Genomic DNA, 19,484 nt, shown 5'->3' on the forward strand with positions numbered 1-19,484 from the left:
CTGGATTTCACTTAAATGTTTCAGTTTAAAAAACCTGACTTAACATGAAAAAAAAATCATTTTAACTTTCTTAGTGAGGAGTTGGCATATATTAAAAAATAATTTGAATGGTCTTTAGTTAAAAACTTTTATAATATAGCAACTTCTAACTAGTCAATAAAGTTGAAATAACTTTTAAGTATAAAAGCAACAAGGAATTTTTACAGTGAAGGGGAAATGATATTTAAATGTCAGATAAAAATGTATAGTAATCGTGTTAGATATGGTATTTGGTGGTATCCCTCAGCATAATGGTGTTATATTGTCCACATTTTATTTGATAAAAAACACCTATTTCAAATGTTCCTAGCATCATTTTTATGAAACAGTGCAGGACCAAAAGTAATGCAGGACCAAAGTAACAGTGATTTTCTCCGAGCCCTGACTACATTTGCATTCCAAACAATGATAGCATCTTTAGCACACAACCCTTGAAGAGCCAACCTAATCTCACGAGAAATCGTACATATTTTACGAGTTGGGTCATTTGTATCAATTCATACAAAGTTAATCGTGCAAAATCATACGATTCTCATGAAAAAAAAACCATGAAAGCGAAACCCTAACCCCGGACCTAAACCCAATGTCACAGGGGTCAAGGCAAATCGTACCAAAACCTACGAATGTGGCAATATGAATTAGCCAACTCGTAAAGTATGTAAGATTTTTTGTGAGATTAGGCTGGCTCTTCAAGGGTTGCGTGCTAAAGAATTCGGGTAAATGTTTTAATAAAGACATAGCTGTTCTGTAGCTTTGAAGCACTGACTTCTGTGATCATACGAATTAGCCAACTCGTAAAATATGTACAAATTCTCGTGAGATAGCGTTGACTGAGCTGACAAATATTGCATTATTACTCGTTTCATGTGTTACAGTACTGATCAATCTACTGGTTATTTATTATTTACTGCTGTAACACATCAAGTTTGACATCTCAGAGTTTTTCAAAATTTAAGTAAATTGGGTTTAAATGTCAGGAGTTCCTGCCGGGACGAAAGTAACACTTGTTAAACTTTTGCATTATGTTGAAAATTTGTATTATTTTAATTTGATTTTCATAGTGTTCATACTGTTGAAATATTTGAAATTCAAGTTTGTACTGTCAGGTTGCTTTTTGAAACATTTGAAATTGAATTTAAAATGAAAATGTAATTTCATTATTTTTTGCGCAGATAAACAACAAAATAGGTTTGCTGTTACATATTAACTATTGTCATAGTCATGTATATTTACTAAAATAAGTATAACACAAAAATCTATCTTGTTTTGATGTGTTACTTTCATATCAGCTGACAGGGTCAAAAGAGACAATGCGCTACCTTATGTTCAAAGTGAAATTATACTGCAGTCATTTTACATTTGTTTAAATTTCCACCTGGTATTGAAAGACCACACTTGTGAGTTGCTGACTACAACAAAAATATCTCTCTGTCTAAAGCATTAACTTTTAAAATTACGTTTTTCTGTAAAAAAATTTACTTTCGCCCTGCTCTCCCCTACTGCATTCTCCTGCTGTCTGATTTAAAAATAGGATTGGTTAAGATCTGGTATATGCAACATCAAAGCAGTATATACAGAACAGGGCGGCTACAATTAAGTGCCCATATCAGAAACTATTTAGCCCTGCATGAATACATCAGTAAACGTAGTCAAAGCAGTATGAGACAGATGCTGCGAAGATAAGGCCAGCTGTGTTTCCATGCTGCAGGTGACACAGGTGTATTCATGTAGTTGCTAATTAGGCCGTCTTTCCTTATTCAGCAAGTCCGTGTTGGGCTTAGATGTATAAAGGCTAAAAGTGGCTCTTTGATCCGGGATAGAGGGATGCAGGGAGTCCTGAGATCAGCCTCTAGGGACCACACACAACTCTAGGGCCTGACAACACCAACATTCTCACAGATTCTCATCTCCGGCGTTATATCCGGAGGTATGTTACAACATTAAAGACACATATGCTGCTTTATCTACTGTCTGTCCTTAGAGGTCTTATGAAAGACTGTTGCCTTACGAAAGACTGTTTCCTGCCTACAGTTGTTGTGCTCTGGTATTCAAGCACCTTTTATGGATAAAGAGAAGTGAGATGACAAAGGAGTTGTTGTTTTATTCAAAAATTCGGTATGAAGAGAAAACAAAACCAACATCATTGATACACAAGGCATTTACAACAGCAGTATTTTTGGTTTTGTGGAGAAATGAAAAGATACAGAGATGACACGTTTGATGTTTACATACAGAAGGTTGGAAATCCCTCAGACAGGACAATACCTAAGGCACAGAGGTCCCCTATAACTGAAGAGCTCAAGGGGTTTAAATAAATTGTGCAACAGTTGCTCAACAAAACATTCCAGCACAGAGAACGCCACAAGATTCTCTGAAAGGCAAAAATGTTCATTAAACCACACACTCGTACCAGCACAGCCCTTCACAGACCCTCCGCATTTTCACACGTGATTTACCTTAACACCACACAGACGCTTTTTTTTAAACTTAAGATTATTTACAATACTTTGATAACATCTGTCCGTTACAAAATACTTTACATCATCATTCCTACCAAAATAACTATAGTACATAAGAGATGTCCGAGTGATGTAATAAATATATTTTAATGAACGTAGAATAGACATGTAAAATTGTAAGTCGTGTGAAAGGAGGAGGTTGTGAGGTTAGATCCACCCACTGCAAAGATTTTCTTAAAGGTCAAGTATGTAATTTCTAGCAAACCGTGACCGTTTCCAAACATTTTCATGTTTTACGTTACATCCACCAAAGTCAAAATTTGAATGGCTTACTTATAAGCGGTCTCTGCATATTGAAGTGTGATAAGATCAAATATTTTCCCCTTGCAAAAATGACACATTTCACCTTTAAGTGTCTAATAGTTATACAGTTAAGTTTCAACTATCCAAAGGCTCACTTCACAAGCCAAGATCTTGGCTTAAAATCATTGAAACATACATGAATAGATAATTATATATAATTTCTCTCTCTTTTTTAAGAATATCAAATAATTTGCACTTTCACGCATGTACAGTACAGATGTAACACCACTTAGACAAGCATTAGACCCTCTGTTAAAAATTTAAATAATGCATTCCCATTTCACACACAACTGGGAATGTATCCTCAAAAATTTTTATGCACGAGCCTCCTTTTGATCACATGTTGATGGTGACATTTCACTGCTTGAGCACTCTGGGTGGGACACCACATTTCTGAGGACCAGATTAAACAGATTGCATACGAAGTAATGACAAGGCCAGGCTTACAGTCCCAAAGGAGATCTGTTCCTTAAATGATAGGGTGCAACAACCCACACTAGCCCGGTTTGAATATGGAGTCGTAAGGTTTGCAAAAATGAAGAAAATGTTGGTCCAATGCAAACTTCAGAGTCCGGCAAGCTTGCAATCTTCCCCTGCTAAAAATACGTCCGAAAGGTCAATTTCAAAAAGCTAGCCTATCATTATTATGTGCGCGAGTAATTCAGAAAGCCCAGTCTGGAACATTTGACGTCCAAACGTCGTACGTGTGACGAGGAGCAGTTGAGATCTCATCCAGGCAACGTTTGAAACCGATTCCAATGACATTATGTGGAAGATGATACCAACCAGTCCAACCAGTGATGAAGATTTAAGTAACACATGGCAAAAATACCAAACATTGGCTCATATGAAAAGACCAAAATAAAGAAATTAAAAGCAGCATGACTTAAATCTCGGTTTTTGAGGTCATTCGGCCAGTTAATTTCCCAGTGAGCTTAGTGAATATGACATGGACATGTGGATCTCAGGTGGAACAGGTCTTTACTGAGGCCTGCACTATAGTAGCGCATCTCACGTTTAAAGTTATACAGTTGGGATAATAGCCTTTGTAAATAAAGGCAGCTCGTTTACAAAAGGTATTGAATAAGCTGCAAAAAACAGCATATAGGCATTAGTCATTGACTAAAAAATATCTATTTCATTTATATAAACACATGAATAAATAGCCAACTTACAGTACAACCCTCAGCTACCCAGTACCTCTGTTTAAGGGGAAAGGAAAAATAAAATAAAATACAATACAATAAAAATGTGGAGAAATTACTTCGTTCTCCGTGTGCCAGCACAGCTGGCATCTTCCACTTCAAGTTTGGGTAGCCTGAAGGGGAACAGCATACAGACAGAAGTCAGACAGAGCGCCAGCACAGCTCACATGGGAGAGCGTCAGCAGTCTGCCACTTCACAGAGTCCCCAAGCACATGCTTCTCTTGATTCACTCTCTTAAAGAAATGTGGCAATGTGGCCTGAAACTCTGCTTGTCAAAAGCTCAATATTCGTTTAAAACAGATGTTTTTCAACCAATAACTTATTAAAAAGTTACTGCTTTCAGGTTTTCGCAAAAGCAAACTTTTTCCTATTTGACAGAAACAAGAAGTGTTTCTATAAAAACTACCCAAGTCTGCAATGTTGTTTTGGTGACAATTATATACAGTGGTCCCAAAATATTTAGACATTTTAGTACAATTTGTACAGTCACATTTAAAATGCATTAACTGGTTTCAATATTATAAATACTATTTATAATAATATTACTTTTGCTGGATTTATGAAGTCATGAAAGAACATTAACCGCAGGCATATTCATCTGAAATTGTGTGTTAGTTTTGAAAAATATATCTATTTTGTAATCTTTTATGTTAACAATTTTGTGAAATGTCAGGGTTTTCCGCAGAAAATTTGTTAGTTAAAGTGGTAGGGTTGGGCGGGTGGATGAGGCCGGGAGGCATGGCAATCAAAGGGCGGGGCGTACGCGTTATGATGAAAATTAAAATATTTTTATTTAAAACACTCAAATAAAACTTAATTGTGAAGAAAAAATGAACGGGAAAAGCTGTGTGATGAAGTGAAACTAAAGGGTTAATAAACACAAACTGAAGCAGATGTTGTAGAACGTCTGGCAAACGATGATATATAGCGCGAAGATTGTAAAAACTGATTATTTTCCCACTATTAATTACATTATCTTAAAGGAGTGTAACTACTGTAGCATGTAAATAATGCACACAAATAACGTGAGCAAGAGCACTCAACAATTAAATCGAATCAACAGGCACGTGAAACCTAGCTAGCAGGTTGCTCAAACAACCAAATCACCAGCTAACTTACTTTAAATTAGCAAGAACTATAGACTAATACAATAACAGGCTTAAATAAACCCAAAACATAAGTCCACTTACAGTTCTTACGGACACACGTTTTATCAACTGGCTATCCTCCACACAATGACCGACCATTTCGGCTGTGTGGTGCACGTGCACCCTCGCGGTGTGAAGCCCGTCTGCGCTATTCGCCGAGATGCACTTGACGGCCTTTTGTGCAGTGATTTTTTTTTTGGGACGACTTAGTAAAGGTGGTAGGGTTTCCCAGCTTAGGCGGGCCGCCCGAACTTTAAAGTGCTGCGGGAAACCCTGAATGTTGTGCTGAAAGTTAACTTGTGCTTTCTTTAAAATATAACACCACCTAGTTTTATATTTTGTTTTACACTGTAAAAAGTAAAAGTTGGATCAACTTTAAAAAAAATCTATTGACCACGCCTAAATCTCTTTTTCCAATTTAAATCTTCTCACTTTAAGTTAAAAATGTTTAAATATTTAAGCTGTTACCAATTGAACCTTAATTTTTTCATTTAAAGTGAGAAAATGTAAGTTTATAAAAAAAATTTTAAGTTGTTCCAATAGAAGTAAGTTTATTAAATGGCGGGGTGCATGATCTCTGAAAGCCAATGTTGACATTTGATATCACCTAAACAAACACGCCCCTACCCCAATAGAATCTGGACCTTCTTTTGATAGACCCGCCCCACACATACGCAACCCCGGCAACGATGTTGGTTAGTAAACACCCCTTACTGCTGATTGGCTACAAGTGTGTTTTGGTACTCGGCCCGACTCCCTTTTCCAAAGTGTTTTCAAAAATCATGCCCCTCACCTTTAAGTAGAGCAGCTTTCACTTTTCACAGTGTATAGTGTACACACATATTAAAATGCATCTTATTTTTGGGGCCACTGTATGATTAGGAAAAGGATTTTAATAAAGTATAAGTTGAAAAACACTGATCTACAATTAAATGTGTTAAATATAGAGGCTTTACCGTACAAACATCTCTTTTGGTCTTACAACCAGTCTTCAAGTCCATTCTGTGCTTAAAATTGCATTCCAGCATTCAGCAGTTACATCTGCTGCGTCCAGTTAACAAAAATTCAATCACAGTATTTAAAATAAATAAAGTAGAAAGAAGATTTACAGCACTCACATCACTAGAGCACTCGAGAGTTTAAAATAACCAGCCGGGCACGCATTTAAAAATCTTTAAAATGAACTTCCCAGCATCCACTTTTTTGTGTATTTTGCATTTGAGAGCAGACAATGAGCGACGCTGGAAAATAAATAAAAAACGACCTAAAAAAGTCTGCCAGTCCTCAGGGCTGCAAATGCTGCTACCTGATTCGCCCGTTGGCTCTGGGGGGGCCCAGTTGGGACTTTGGGTCCGGGCTGAGAGAGCTCCATGCCGTTTCTCTGCATGTCTGCATAACCGGACAGCCACTGGGGCCTATTGAACACACGTCCACAGCAGACCACACCTGACCCACCAGACTGTCCACCCAGCGTTCCAGCTCAAACCCCGTAAGCCCGGCGTTGAGCTCTGCTGCCTCTACCTGGCCCAGATGGACTGGAATATTAAGAATGGGGTTGAGGCCATGGAAACTCTGCTCCATGTAACTGTTCTTGGGTGGCCCGTTGTGCATTCTCAAAGTGTCCTCTGTTAAAGAAAATAAAAAGATTGTTACTGCAAGCAAAGCAAACTTTGAATATTACTGTATTTTAGAGGGTTATGTGTGTATATTTTTAACATAGAAGAGTCCCCCTATTTTCATTTATTGAAAAAGATGACTCAATGTCTCTCCAGACATATATTGGATTTTAACATTTATAGCATTTTATTACACGGCTCGTTGGTATGCTTAATTCTGATTGGCCAGGCGTGACATTTACAGGTTTGTTATTCCCAGATAACAAGCGCTCAATATTAAAGACGGAGTGCACGATTTCTGAAAAAACGCTTTGGGCCGACTACCAAAACACACTTGTAGCCAATCAGCAGTAAGGGGCGTGTCTACTAAACGGCATCGTTGCCTGGGTTGCGTATGTTTGGGGCGGGTCTATCAAAAGAAGGTCCAGATTCTATTGGGGTAGGGGTGTGTTTATTTTGGTGATTTCAAATGTCAACATTGGCTTTCAGAGATCATGCACCCCGCCTATAAAGGGCTAGTTCAACCATCAAAATAATCAAACCGTTTGTGAATACTTCCATAGTATTCTTTATTCCTACTATGTAAGTGAATGGGGTCCACGAATGGTTTAGTTACAAACATTTCTCAAAATATCTTACTTTGTGTTCATCAAAACACCAACATTTATACACATTTGTAACAACATAGAGTGAGTAAATGATGACAGAATTTTCATTTTTGGGTGAACTATTCCTTTAATAACACACAGATGCTGCAAATCATTTTAATATTTGATAGGTTAAATATTACACAAAAATGTAATATCTTTCTTTCTTTTCTTTTAAATGCCATACCAGCTTCTAAGGCTATATTCATGGCGAGAATAAAGTGTAATTAAATAAAGTAAGACTAAAAAAGATGTTTAAAATTAATTTCCTCTAAAAATCTTAGAACTATGTTTGAATTCCAAAATGTAATATAAATATGTATTTCTGCGATAACAACCGCCTGCCTGTACGTTATCCCTTACTTAACATTTATAGCATTGTAAATCATTCTTCACCTAGTTGCAGTTTTGTTTCTAGCTCTTCGTTTGTTTGTTGAAATAAAAAAAAATTTATAAGTGTTATTTCACAACACGTTTAAATTAGCATAAAACACATAGTTTTATTTAAATAGAAAGCATATTTGCGCTTTTTCTTTCCTTCAAAATTGTTTCACTTCATAAGGTTAAAGGATTGGTCTATTTTCTTAAAAATCCAGATAATTTACTCACCACCATGTCATCCAAAATGTTGATGTCTTTCTTTGTTCAGTCGAGAAGAAATTATGTTTTTTGAGGAAAACATTCCAGGATTTTTCTCATTTTAATGGACCCCAACACTTAACAGTTTTAATGCAGTTTAAAATTGCAGTTTCAACGGACTCTAAATAATCCCAAACGAGGCATAAGGGTCTTATCTAGCAAAAACAATTGTCATTGTTGGCAAGAAAAAAATATGCTTTTTTAAACCACAACTTCTCGTCTTCCTCCGGTCCTGTGACTCACCAGCGCGACCTCACGTAATTGCGTAATGACGTCGAAAGGTTACGTGTTACAAATATGAAACGCAAATTTTCTGACCATTTTAAACAGTAAACTGACACCAAGACATTAATTATTATCATTCGACATACAACAACGTCGGAACGGTCCTCTTTCTCCACACTTGTAAACACTGGGGCATAGTTTCGATACCTCTTGACATGATGACGTATTACTTGAGGTCGTGCTGGCGCGTCACAGGACCGGAGGAAGATGAGAAGTTGTGGTTTAAAAGTGCATATTTTTTATTTTTCTTGCAAAAAATGACAATTGTTTCGCTAGATAAAACCCTTATGCCTCGTTTGGGATCGTTTAGAGTCCTTTGAAACTGCATTTTGAATGCCATTAAAACTGTTAAGCGTTGGGGTCCATTAAAGTCCATTAAAAATAGAAAAATCCTGGAATGTTTTCCTCAAAAAACATAATTTCTTCTTGACTGAACAAAGAAAGACATCAACATTTACCATTTACTTTAAATGAATAGTGAATTGAAATCTCTGAGTGTAGATGAGATCTCAACAATGTTTTAAATTGTGCTCAGACTAGCTCAAACACCAAACTTTGCCAAACATTTTATATCCAATCCTTCTAAGACCAGTTGTTTTACTTCATAAAGCTTGATACTTCCATTGTATTTTGAAAATTACTAAAGATTTTAAGAGAAACATCTGAAATAATGTTTAAATCGCAGACAGGCCTGTATCACACCTATACTAGATGATGAAGGACCCAGAAACCCTACAGATAAAACTGAAATCTTCAAGCTCCTTACACTTTTTCTGTAGCCGAGACTGACCTCTATACGGCTCCTCCCAACCTCGCTCACCTCTCTCCACCCAGTCCCTCCCATTCAAAAAATTCCATTTCCCACTGTGGGCAACCTGCCAAAAACGCGTGGACAGGCGAGCACCATGCTTACATCGAGTCGCCCAACCTGAGCCACATAAACACACTCCATAAACTTTTATTAGCTCTAGGTGCAGGGATGCCTGCTCTAGGACTCGATGCCTGCTGTGAGCATTAATCATATCGCGGTCCGGTAAATCACACGCTTTTATCACCCACCCAAAAACACATGCACAGATACGCAATCAAAACCTCTCCCTCATTTGGAACGTTTTAGGGTGTCGAGGACAGATGCATTGATGACTCCGCGTAACGCTTACAGTCAGAGATACCAATTGCACCTCTACTGCAAAGTTTTCCTTCTTATATGAAAGGTGACCTGGCCTGGTGTATTACTCATTCGTGACTGTGAGCTGGGACTATATATAGGCAGCGAAGCAGGCTGGACTCAACGTGAAGGCAGGAAAGTGCCTTTGAAAGCAGGGAGGTGGGGGGGTGGTGACCTGAAAGGTTGAAGCAGTTTAATACACAATGTAGCATAGTGTCAGACTACGCTCTGCAAACAGCGCATCCAAATACAAGAGCATTAGTCACTGTATCTGGAGGAAGGAGAGTTTAGACGAATGAGCTGGCGAGAACTCCTGATTTAAAGCTTTGAATCGTTTTCTCAGCGAATACATTTCGGCTTTTTCAGGCCACGCTGTTAGACATGATTTATATTTATCCTGTGAATTAACATGTTGTTTACCACCACATGTTTATTGTTTTAAGTTTACTGGTTTTGGTCAAATATTTAGTCAAAGCTAAAATTGATAATTAAAACAACAAAAATGTAGTTTAATAAGGAGAGACCATTATAAACCAGACATTATTATGTTGGTTTCTGTGTAAACATTTGCTTTACTTTTTCGTACATGGGTCAATGACGTGACATTAATTATTTTGTGTCCGTATGGATAAATTTATGTAAAACGGTTAAAATTTCAAAATAAATTTGCAGATTTCTTGCATGCAGTCCCTTTTTTTAGTCTAAAATTTCTGGTTTTGTTTTATTTGGAAAGAATATTTGGAGGATAATTGCAAAAATGTCAAAACCGGTCTGTGTCAATTTGTGTAACTAGTATTTAAAAAAAAAAAGATATATCATTTAAAAATGTGGAATAAAATATAATCATCTAGTTAAGCGTACTATGATTTTTCTTACATACATTTTACATAATTTGTCAAAGATTATTTCGAAAACAGAGCTGTTTTCAGCATATGTCCGACAAATATAAAAAAACACATTCAAATTTACATTAAAAAAACTAATAAAATTATATATATATTTTTTACATGCCATTAAGGTGGATAAAATATTTAATATTTCTCATTCTTTGGCGCAATTGGCGGTTACACCCTTTGACATTTTCAGCTCCATTCAGTCTTAACTTTCATAAAAATGGTGCAAATGTAATTTTTTATTGCATAAAATTAACATAAATACACTATGTGCATTGAAATAAACCTGATGCATGCTTTTAAAACAAGTAAAAAAAATTAATTTTTCATCTTGCCAAATCGTTTTTTCACTGACCCGCATACGGGTGTAACTCTTACCTTGACGCATTGGCAGGTGTTTGTGGTGAGTAAGGGGAGTGATCAGAAAGCGGGTTTCGGCCACAGGGCTCCAGTGATGAAGCACCCGTACGGTCCACATGCCCGGCCGCAGGGGGAGGTTCAGTGGGGGCCTGTAATGAGTGAATTCAGCACTGGAGTCGATCAGGATATCGTAGGTAGCAGCAATGACGTTAGTGGGGTCAATCCACACCACGGTCACAGTAACATTTGACCCTTTTCCCCACTTCTGCATTCCCACAGGCTCGTCCATGGGACCCATCAGGTTCCCAAAGTTCCGGAAAATCCTTTCTTTGGCATCCCAGTCTGTTCCGATCTGTCGTTATAAGAGAAAAGAACAAGGAGGAATGAACATGAAATGGTCTGTAATTGTCACCCGGTTATGGTAAAGTGACCTTGTCTGGTTTTAAACTACTTGTTTGCTACTGAAGCTCAAAAACTAAACATATGCTTTTAAATTCATACGCCATGCTGCTCTAGTTTTGTAAATACTGATAGCTAAGCCTATTGCACATTGATATTTGCTTCTCTTATGACCAGATTGTACTACACGACCTTGTGAAAAGGTAAAAGTTAAAGCAAACCATATGACTTTAAATGTCAGATGCTGCGATATACATCTTAGAACTTCAGTCACGGTTGACAGCGCTGACTGGCCGATCAATCGTGTGATGTTCTGACGTCCTCATTGACGTGCAAAACTGATACAGGACCGCACAAACACAAGCAAGTCCTTGCTGCATTGGCAATGTTTCGCCTGGGGGAAAGTTGTAGCTGGGAGAGCTTGAAAATATTTGGACTGACAAATTTTCAGAACTGACTTGTTTAAGGTTTAAATATAATGATAAATAATGAAATGTTTATCATATCAATAAGCAAGTATAAGCATCTTAACTAAAAAAGTGTCTCACTATCTCTCCTTTAAACACACACACCACATACATACACACATTAAATGCTGTGTCTTTACTGATGCTTAAAAAGCTGGTTTGGTAGAAGCTGCAGGATTGTGACCCAAACTTTCATATAACGTCAGAGCTTCTCTTCTTTAAAGCCCAGATAGGCAATTAATTGTCTGTCTCAGCTTGTCACATGGGATTAAAAGGCGGACGATTTTGCCCTACATAAAAAGAAATCTTTAACAATTTCCAAAATGTGACAGCAAATTCATGGCCAAAAGCATACAGGGTGCGCCAGGCTTAACAGAGGCACAAATTAAGCCAAATAAGATCCCATGGAAAATAAACACATGGCACCAGTCGGGACTGTGAGTACCAGCGTAATTGCACCAAGTGATGAGCGGTGCCCGGTGTAATGTTTCAAACTCCAACAGTGAGGTCATGTGGGACGGTTTGGAGTGACAGATGCCAGTGCCCTGTGGCCATTTTCAGAAACTGCAACATTTCTTACTGAGGACATGTGACCAATAACAGGACTCTCTTTTCGCCTGACCTATCTCATATCCTGGCCGGCTGTGGCCGCACATCAGACAAACACGGCAAATCAATTTGATCGTTCTGTTGGGAAGATCCCTGAGACCCGGCTGGGGTTGGTTAAAGCACTTTATTCCTGCTCTCCTACTAACAGGTGTCCCACAAGGACGGCTATTCGGTACTTCAGTTCTTTTAAGGAAGGATGCACAGGCAGCGACTAAAAGTCACTTGTGACACACCTACATTTGACATTTTTGTCCTTATTTTTGTAAAATACACTACAGGTCACTTTTCTTTCATAAGTCGCCAAATGGAGCAAGAAAATAACGAATTCCTGATAGGATTTTTTGCTACGGCATCTGATTTGAATCATTAAAATCATAATATGTTGCAGTTCCTGAACATACACAGAAAAAATTGATGTCACTGAACTAGACATTCCTATATATCCTGATCAAAGTCATTTACCCGCATCTAACTCGTGTCTAAAACCAAACGCGTACCCTTGGCTCTCAACAGATAAACCGAGGGCAGTTCAGCGTGAAGTCATTATTTTATCCCCCATACTCGTGGCAGACAAATCACTGATTACACCAAAGGGCAAGATGACAGGTATGGCGCTGCCTGACAGCTAAATCAATGAAGAACGTCTGAATTATTGGTTGTTTAACAGAGTATGTCAAGCACAATGTACAGTGGTGTAAGATTGCCAATAATATTCTCAAGTCAATTTTCTTAGCATTGCATACTTTCTGAAGGTATTGAGGGGGGCGATTTCGCACCTACTGTAGACTGACAAGACATTTTAACCGCAGTGTCCCAAAAGTTTTATTAACCCTTATGGGTTCTTGAGGCCATTATTTTTTGTCTTAATTTGGCTACAACTTTCTCTGTGTTTCAGCAAATGGAATGATTTTTGGTGATAAATCTTATATTGACACATATTTTGAGAAAATGCTTTGAATTTTTCCAAAACTCAACAATATACCGTGGGCAAATTTACTATTTTGTTCATGTACAATTAAAAACAATTAAAATAAACTGTTGTAAAAATGTATCAGATTAATATTTTTTCTACATTTTTTTTCTCATAAATCTGTTAATCACCCTCAGTGCTGATCAAAACTACCAAATGCTAACAAAATTTCCATGATTTTAACTCTTTAATTGCCAAGTTCATAAGTGGTGTTACTGATTTGATGAAAAAAAAACACACAAAATGACCGATTTTCAATAAAAAAAAATGATTGTGAACTGGATTTTTTGTACTTTTTCACAGTCTTGGGCTTGTCAAAGATTGGTAATAACATTGGCTTTCATGCATTTTTAGTTTTTGTGCAGCATCAGTTTGTATTTCTTTCTACCTAATTAGTTGTTTGTGGCTTTTTTGCCCCATTGACTTCCATTATAACTAAATTACACCTTTTTATCATGCATTCGTGATTGTTGGTGGTTTCTCCTTTTGCTTAGAGGTAAAATTTGTCATTTGTACTGTTGATCACCATGTGGCACCATTAACCCTTTAGTAGGCCTGGCAAAAAAGTTTAAAGCTTAATTTCTGGTTTGTACATTGAGTTATATGGAAATATAGAAAGAGTAACAACTGAATTTAGAAATTTTGACGTATTCTTACCTCTGCAAACTGTAGTCGGTTAAAAGTATTGGGTGGATTGGTAAACTTGAAGAACTGCTTGGGCATGACCCATGTCTCCAGGGTTTCGAGTTTGCTGGTTGCCAGGTTGGTGGCATGATGTCTGACCAAGTATCCATGGAATTCATCAGACAGGAAGTAGATGTGGACAGAGACGGGATGCCCCATAGCGAAATACCTACAGACAGAGAGGAATCATTTTGAATTAAATAATCATTTACAAATGTATAAAATAATTTTGAGTATTTTTAAACTAAGGAAACATTGCTGCAAGCTTGTAAAGTAATTCTTGAAGTAAGTGAACTGAAGAAAGATTTATATAAGAAGCTGTGAGTGTTTTTTATTTTTTCTTGTCAATATATTTTTTATGAAACATCAGTGGTGGCCGGTGACTTCTTTTTTCGAGGGCGCTCGATGCGAAGTTCGTCAACAAAATATGTGTATATCATATCATGTGTGTGGTTCTTAATTTCAAAATATGTGTTCGTCGCGTCGAGAGATCCTGTGTGCATCACGTGTTTTGTCAAAATAAGTACCAAATCTGATATGATTTTTTGTCCTGTCTGTTTATATTTCCTTGAAACAAGCTGACCATATTCACTTTAATACGTGACTGGCTTTTCGACCGGGCAGCCACCTGTCAGTCAAACGGCTGAATTGATTCTGTAGTCTGTTCTTTTGATACCTCAGGAAAACTGGTATTTGTGCTTTTTTAATATCGATTGTCTGGATTTCTGACTCGCAAGCCAAACATCTGAGAGAATTCTTCTGAGTTTCTGAACACCTAAAGCCCTTTACAACAAAACTCCTTAAACTTTAAAACTTCCTCCGAGCAACAAAGCAATCTTTTGGTATTCTGAGAGAAGTACATTTTCTCTAGATGTGGGGTTGTGTGAAGGTGAGAGAAGCGGCGGGCTGTGAGACGCGGAGACAGACACACAGAAGGGCGAGCAGCGGGAGCTGATGGAGACGCGGGCGACCGTGCGGAGCGGATGACTGCTCTCGCTGCGATCTCCACCCCTAGCTCGTTCGCTCGCCCTCATCAGTATTCCAGCACCGACTGGAGGTGCTCCATTCTAGCGCTGCTTGCTTGACAAGCAGAACAGCAAATATTTACCTCAGCGCGGACGCGCCCTCCTGCCCCCCTCGCCGCGGGAGGTGGGCGGCACACGGGGACGTACAGAGCAGCTATTCAGCTATGATGTCACAGGGGACTGCGAAAAACAGACCGCTGCCTCACTCGTGGGCCCCAACCCCCACTGACAAGCAACAACCACCTCCTTGTGCCTAATGCAGGGTCCCTGTACTGTGGCTCACTTGTCTGCTCTCGCTCTACAGAGACGGCAGTGACTTCGGCCATTACTGCACTGATAAACACGTGAACACTAACCGGACTGACAAACTCATCTTCTCTCTTTCCTCTCTATCTCAGTAATGACAGATGAGGGGCCCTAGATCTGCAGTGAGAAATTGGCTCTTTATTCAGATACTGTATGATAATCTCCAATGAGTGTAAACTACTTAAGCTCTCAGAATATCCGAAATGCCAATATGCATACTGTTACAAACAAAACATAATTATGTTGGCTTGGCAAAGTTGTTGTACAAACTTGGATTATGGTTCGCAAAAACATTTCTAATTGTTTGGAAAGCTTTAAAGCTTAAGGCCTAGATATACTTTAGAAGAACTTAACTTGTGGGCAGAAAGAAGTTCTGAATGGGTGCATGCCGCTGTACTCTATTCAAACATCTCAAATCTCCTTTGTTTCTGAAGATGTGGTTTTAATTAGGTATGTAAATAGTCACTGTGCATGTATGTCCTCAAATAACAGTCATTATAAATTGAAATCGGGTTTTGTTTATTTTTTACTTGACCGAACGTTTAACACGGTCACACATTGGGAGAATCAACTGATAGGTATCGCACACCGTATGCGCACACAGAGTCACAACGGAGCGCCGCGGACAGACACCGTTGGTGTGTCTAAACTCATATTAAAATAACATTTTAGATTTTTAAGACATGTTGTGTCGTGCTGGTACACAGTAGAGACGGTTCTTGTCAGGCTATTTTATGTAAGGGATAATGTATAGGCAGCCGGTTGTTATGGCAGACATAAGGCCGACAGTGTGATCACACATTGTATTAGCCTGTACATTATCCCGCTTATTACACAGCTATTTATCTCATAAGTAAGGTAAGGAACATTAAATATTGATTTGAAATATTTTATTAGCTCATTTTTAACAAATGCAGGACTTCTGCGATTAAAACCCGTTAACTTTCGGTTTTAGGATAAGACAAGACGTTTAAATGTCATCAACACGCTATTGGGTGATTCTCACGAAATTAGACTTATGGTGTGTCATGAAACATTTTGCTAAAAAAGTAAATGCTATCAAAATAAGAGGCATACAGTTACAAACATCTTATTTCAAATTTCATCATACAAACCAATTTTGTTATTTTTTCCATATTTAAGGGGAACATTTTCATTAGCGCAACGTGTCCGTGACTGGATTTGAGTTCTTTGACATGGAAAATTTATAATTAAAAAATCTAAAAAATAAAAAGCTTCAGTGCATGTTATACTATAAACATTTACAGTAAAGAAACATGTGGTATTTGGTGATCATTGGTAAATGTAGAGACAATAATAAGGAATATAAATGTGTCCAGGACCAATTTTCTCATCCTCTGCAACAATTTTCAATCATTGTTTAAGCCCTCAAGGAACTAACATTAAAAAAAATAGTTGGAAGGGACATAATTGACTGTGACACTCAAGATGGCTACCAGGTAAGCAGTTCTTATTTTTTCTCTCCAGATAAAAGTTGAAATTTTGTTTGTCATAGTACCTAAACAACTTTTCACTTCTCATTGCAGAAACATGAGTTTGTAAATGCATATATTTAATGTCATATCATTAATAATTTTTGATAATGATAATCTAAAAATGTAAATAATTCTATAGGAAATATTTTAAATCCTTTAAAAATAATGGTTATAGTAAGTTCAGACCTTAATCTTATATGTGCAAAAAAAAAAAAATGGCTTTAAGGGCTTTTTAAAAATAGTCTGGATTTCGTGAGAATCACCTTATTTGTTTGAATCATCTGTAAATATAATATCAAATACATTATTTAAAAACATATTTCTATTTAATTTTTGTGTAATATTAAACTGCACTTGTCAAAATAATTTGCAGCATCTGGGTTCCCATATGTTATTAGTTTGAGTGGTTGTTGTTATCTGGGAATCGCGCAAATGTTGCGACTGGCCAATCAGAATCAAGCATTCAAACGAGCTGTGTGTAATAATGGGATTTTACTTCTTTAACCCATTAACTGGTGCTGTCTCGTGTCCGGGACACCTAAGTTTACTTCAATATTTTTAATGTAAATGATAATCTATCACGACCAACTATTGTTGGAAAGGTCTAAGAATGTAATTTTCATATTTCAAAATCTAACTATTTTGATTATTGTATGTATTAAAAAACTATTTAATAATATTAAATAACAATATTATTTATTTAATACAAAAAAGTAAACTGCAATAAAAAAAGAAAAATATTGCTTAACCTCAAGAAACTTCAGTAAAAAATGTTAAAGTGTCTTCTTTAAAACAAGACCAAAAAATGCCAGAGTTATATTAATTTGAAGGTGTACATCACCTTTTTACCACCCCCCACTCAAAAAGGGCTGCGCCAGTTAAAGGGTTAAAAACTGAAAGCCTAAAGGTCCTACAGTACTGACCTGCAACTGTTGTCACTGGGGTCTCCCTGTAATGAGTTGTCATTTCGAGCCAGGCCCAATCGGGCGAATGCGTGGTAGTGGGTGAGCTGCGCATCAGATAGGCTGTGAATACCATCCTCTTCATCAAAAACATTTTCCCAGTAGGCTTTGAGACCCGGTGTGCCCTGGGGCAAACTCCCGTACAGGAAGACATCCAGCAGGTTCACGATCTCTTGATTCACGCTGGCTTCAAACTTCCGCGCAAAGAATGTGGGCCTGGTGGTTTGCTGATGAAGACAAAGAGAGAGAGAAAGAAATAAAGAGTGTGAATGTGCAGACAAAGAGACACTGATAGACAGACAGCCTGCTGAGACTGTGAGAAACAGGAAGAGAAAGTGACAGAAGAGGAGAGGGGAAATTGAAAAGCGTGGCACACCGTCGAGTCTGATGTGCTGGAAACGGGGAAAAAAAGTGAAGAGGGAAATTCTCAAGAGATAATTGACAGTAAAAATAAATATCAAAGTGGCTCTATCTATGCCAAAATGTGTGGTTTTAATTCACTACAGGCATCACTTGCCTCCCCGCAGACCAACATGATGAACACAAAACATGTTAAAATAAAGGATAGCAACGGGGAAGACGTGAAAAAAATCTTCATGCTTGAAATAGTATTGAGATGATAGCCGACGCCAAAAAGACATCTTTTGGTAGACCGTCTTAAAAGATGGAAAATGGCTTTCCAAAAATATATATTTAGTCACATTCTTGTTGTTTTAAACCTGCACGACTTTTCTTCCATAAAAAAAAAGGAGAAATTTTCAAGATTTGGCCATTCCTTTTCATGTGGGACAGACGCTCTCAGGCTTCAAAAATAACACAGAACACCATTAAAGCATAATAAAAGATGTCCAAATCACTCCTGCACTATATTTCAGTCACACGATAAGCTCTGCAAGAGGAGCAGACTTAAATTTAAGTCATTATTCACTGATAGTCTTCAGCTTCAGTGAACTGCTGCGACCGTATCATCGAGTCTGGGAGGATATAGTGCATGATGGACTATCTTTAAGATGCTTTTGTATCTTTTTTAACCTGAAAGCCTCAGTCTCAATTTGTTGTAATTGTACGTAAAGGGAGACCTGTAACTTTCTACAGAAACAACATAAGAGAGAATAAATAACGACAGAACGTTTGTTTTTGGAACTGCATTTTTGGACAATAGGCTAAAGGTGTGAGAAAGACAGGGGAACATTTTTTTCTCGCTAAAAAGATTTGGAAAAGCCCTTTCAGGACGGCTGAGGCTCTAGAGGGTGAGGGGTGAGAAAAGCTTGAATAAAACCTAAACTGTCACGAAACATTTCAAGCCTCCCTTTCTCTCCCATTGTGCCGTTTCTTCAGAGCTGTCCGTGAGAAAGAAGCATTGTCACGGGATAATTACTCAATATGTCTATTGGTGTGCCTTCGGTGATAATGACCCGCTAAACGCCCGCGGCCCTTCCCCCTGTGCAGGTCTGAAATAGTTAACTGCAGTCTCTGTGAAAGAACTCCATTATATAGAGTCATGGCTGTAAACATTTAGTGATGCTCTAAACGTGGCAATAATTTCAAGGTGCCCATTTAGAACAGGAAATCCTTTAAAATGTAAAATCCTTTCAAAGAAAAAAGCGAGGGGCTGGAGCGAAACACGTATGTGGCACATGAACAACTTTCAGGATCGATCATGGTCTCATCAGCCATGCGTTTTTTAAACGGCAAGCGAGTCGCATGAGTTGCCTGATGTGGCGATGATGTCATGGTTTGGCA

General features: G+C 37.8%; 1 protein-coding gene across 1 annotated transcript in view; it reads right to left on the bottom strand.

Moving 5' to 3' along the window:
* Positions 1–2,120: 2,120 nt before the first annotated feature.
* Positions 2,121–19,484, bottom strand: part of xylt1 (xylosyltransferase I) — a 109,969-nt gene continuing 92,605 nt past the window's right edge. The window contains exons 11-14 of the mRNA XM_065279371.2: positions 17,703–17,968; positions 13,926–14,121; positions 10,842–11,175; positions 2,121–6,840 (exon numbers count right to left, since the gene is read on the bottom strand). Coding sequence (XP_065135443.1) covers positions 6,518–6,840; positions 10,842–11,175; positions 13,926–14,121; positions 17,703–17,968 — 1,119 coding nt within the window. The 3' untranslated portion in view covers positions 2,121–6,517. The remainder of the gene's footprint in view (positions 6,841–10,841; positions 11,176–13,925; positions 14,122–17,702; positions 17,969–19,484) is intronic.

Source organism: Paramisgurnus dabryanus, chromosome 3, assembly GCF_030506205.2.
Source record: "Paramisgurnus dabryanus chromosome 3, PD_genome_1.1, whole genome shotgun sequence".
Taxonomy (NCBI): Eukaryota; Metazoa; Chordata; class Actinopteri; order Cypriniformes; family Cobitidae; genus Paramisgurnus; species Paramisgurnus dabryanus.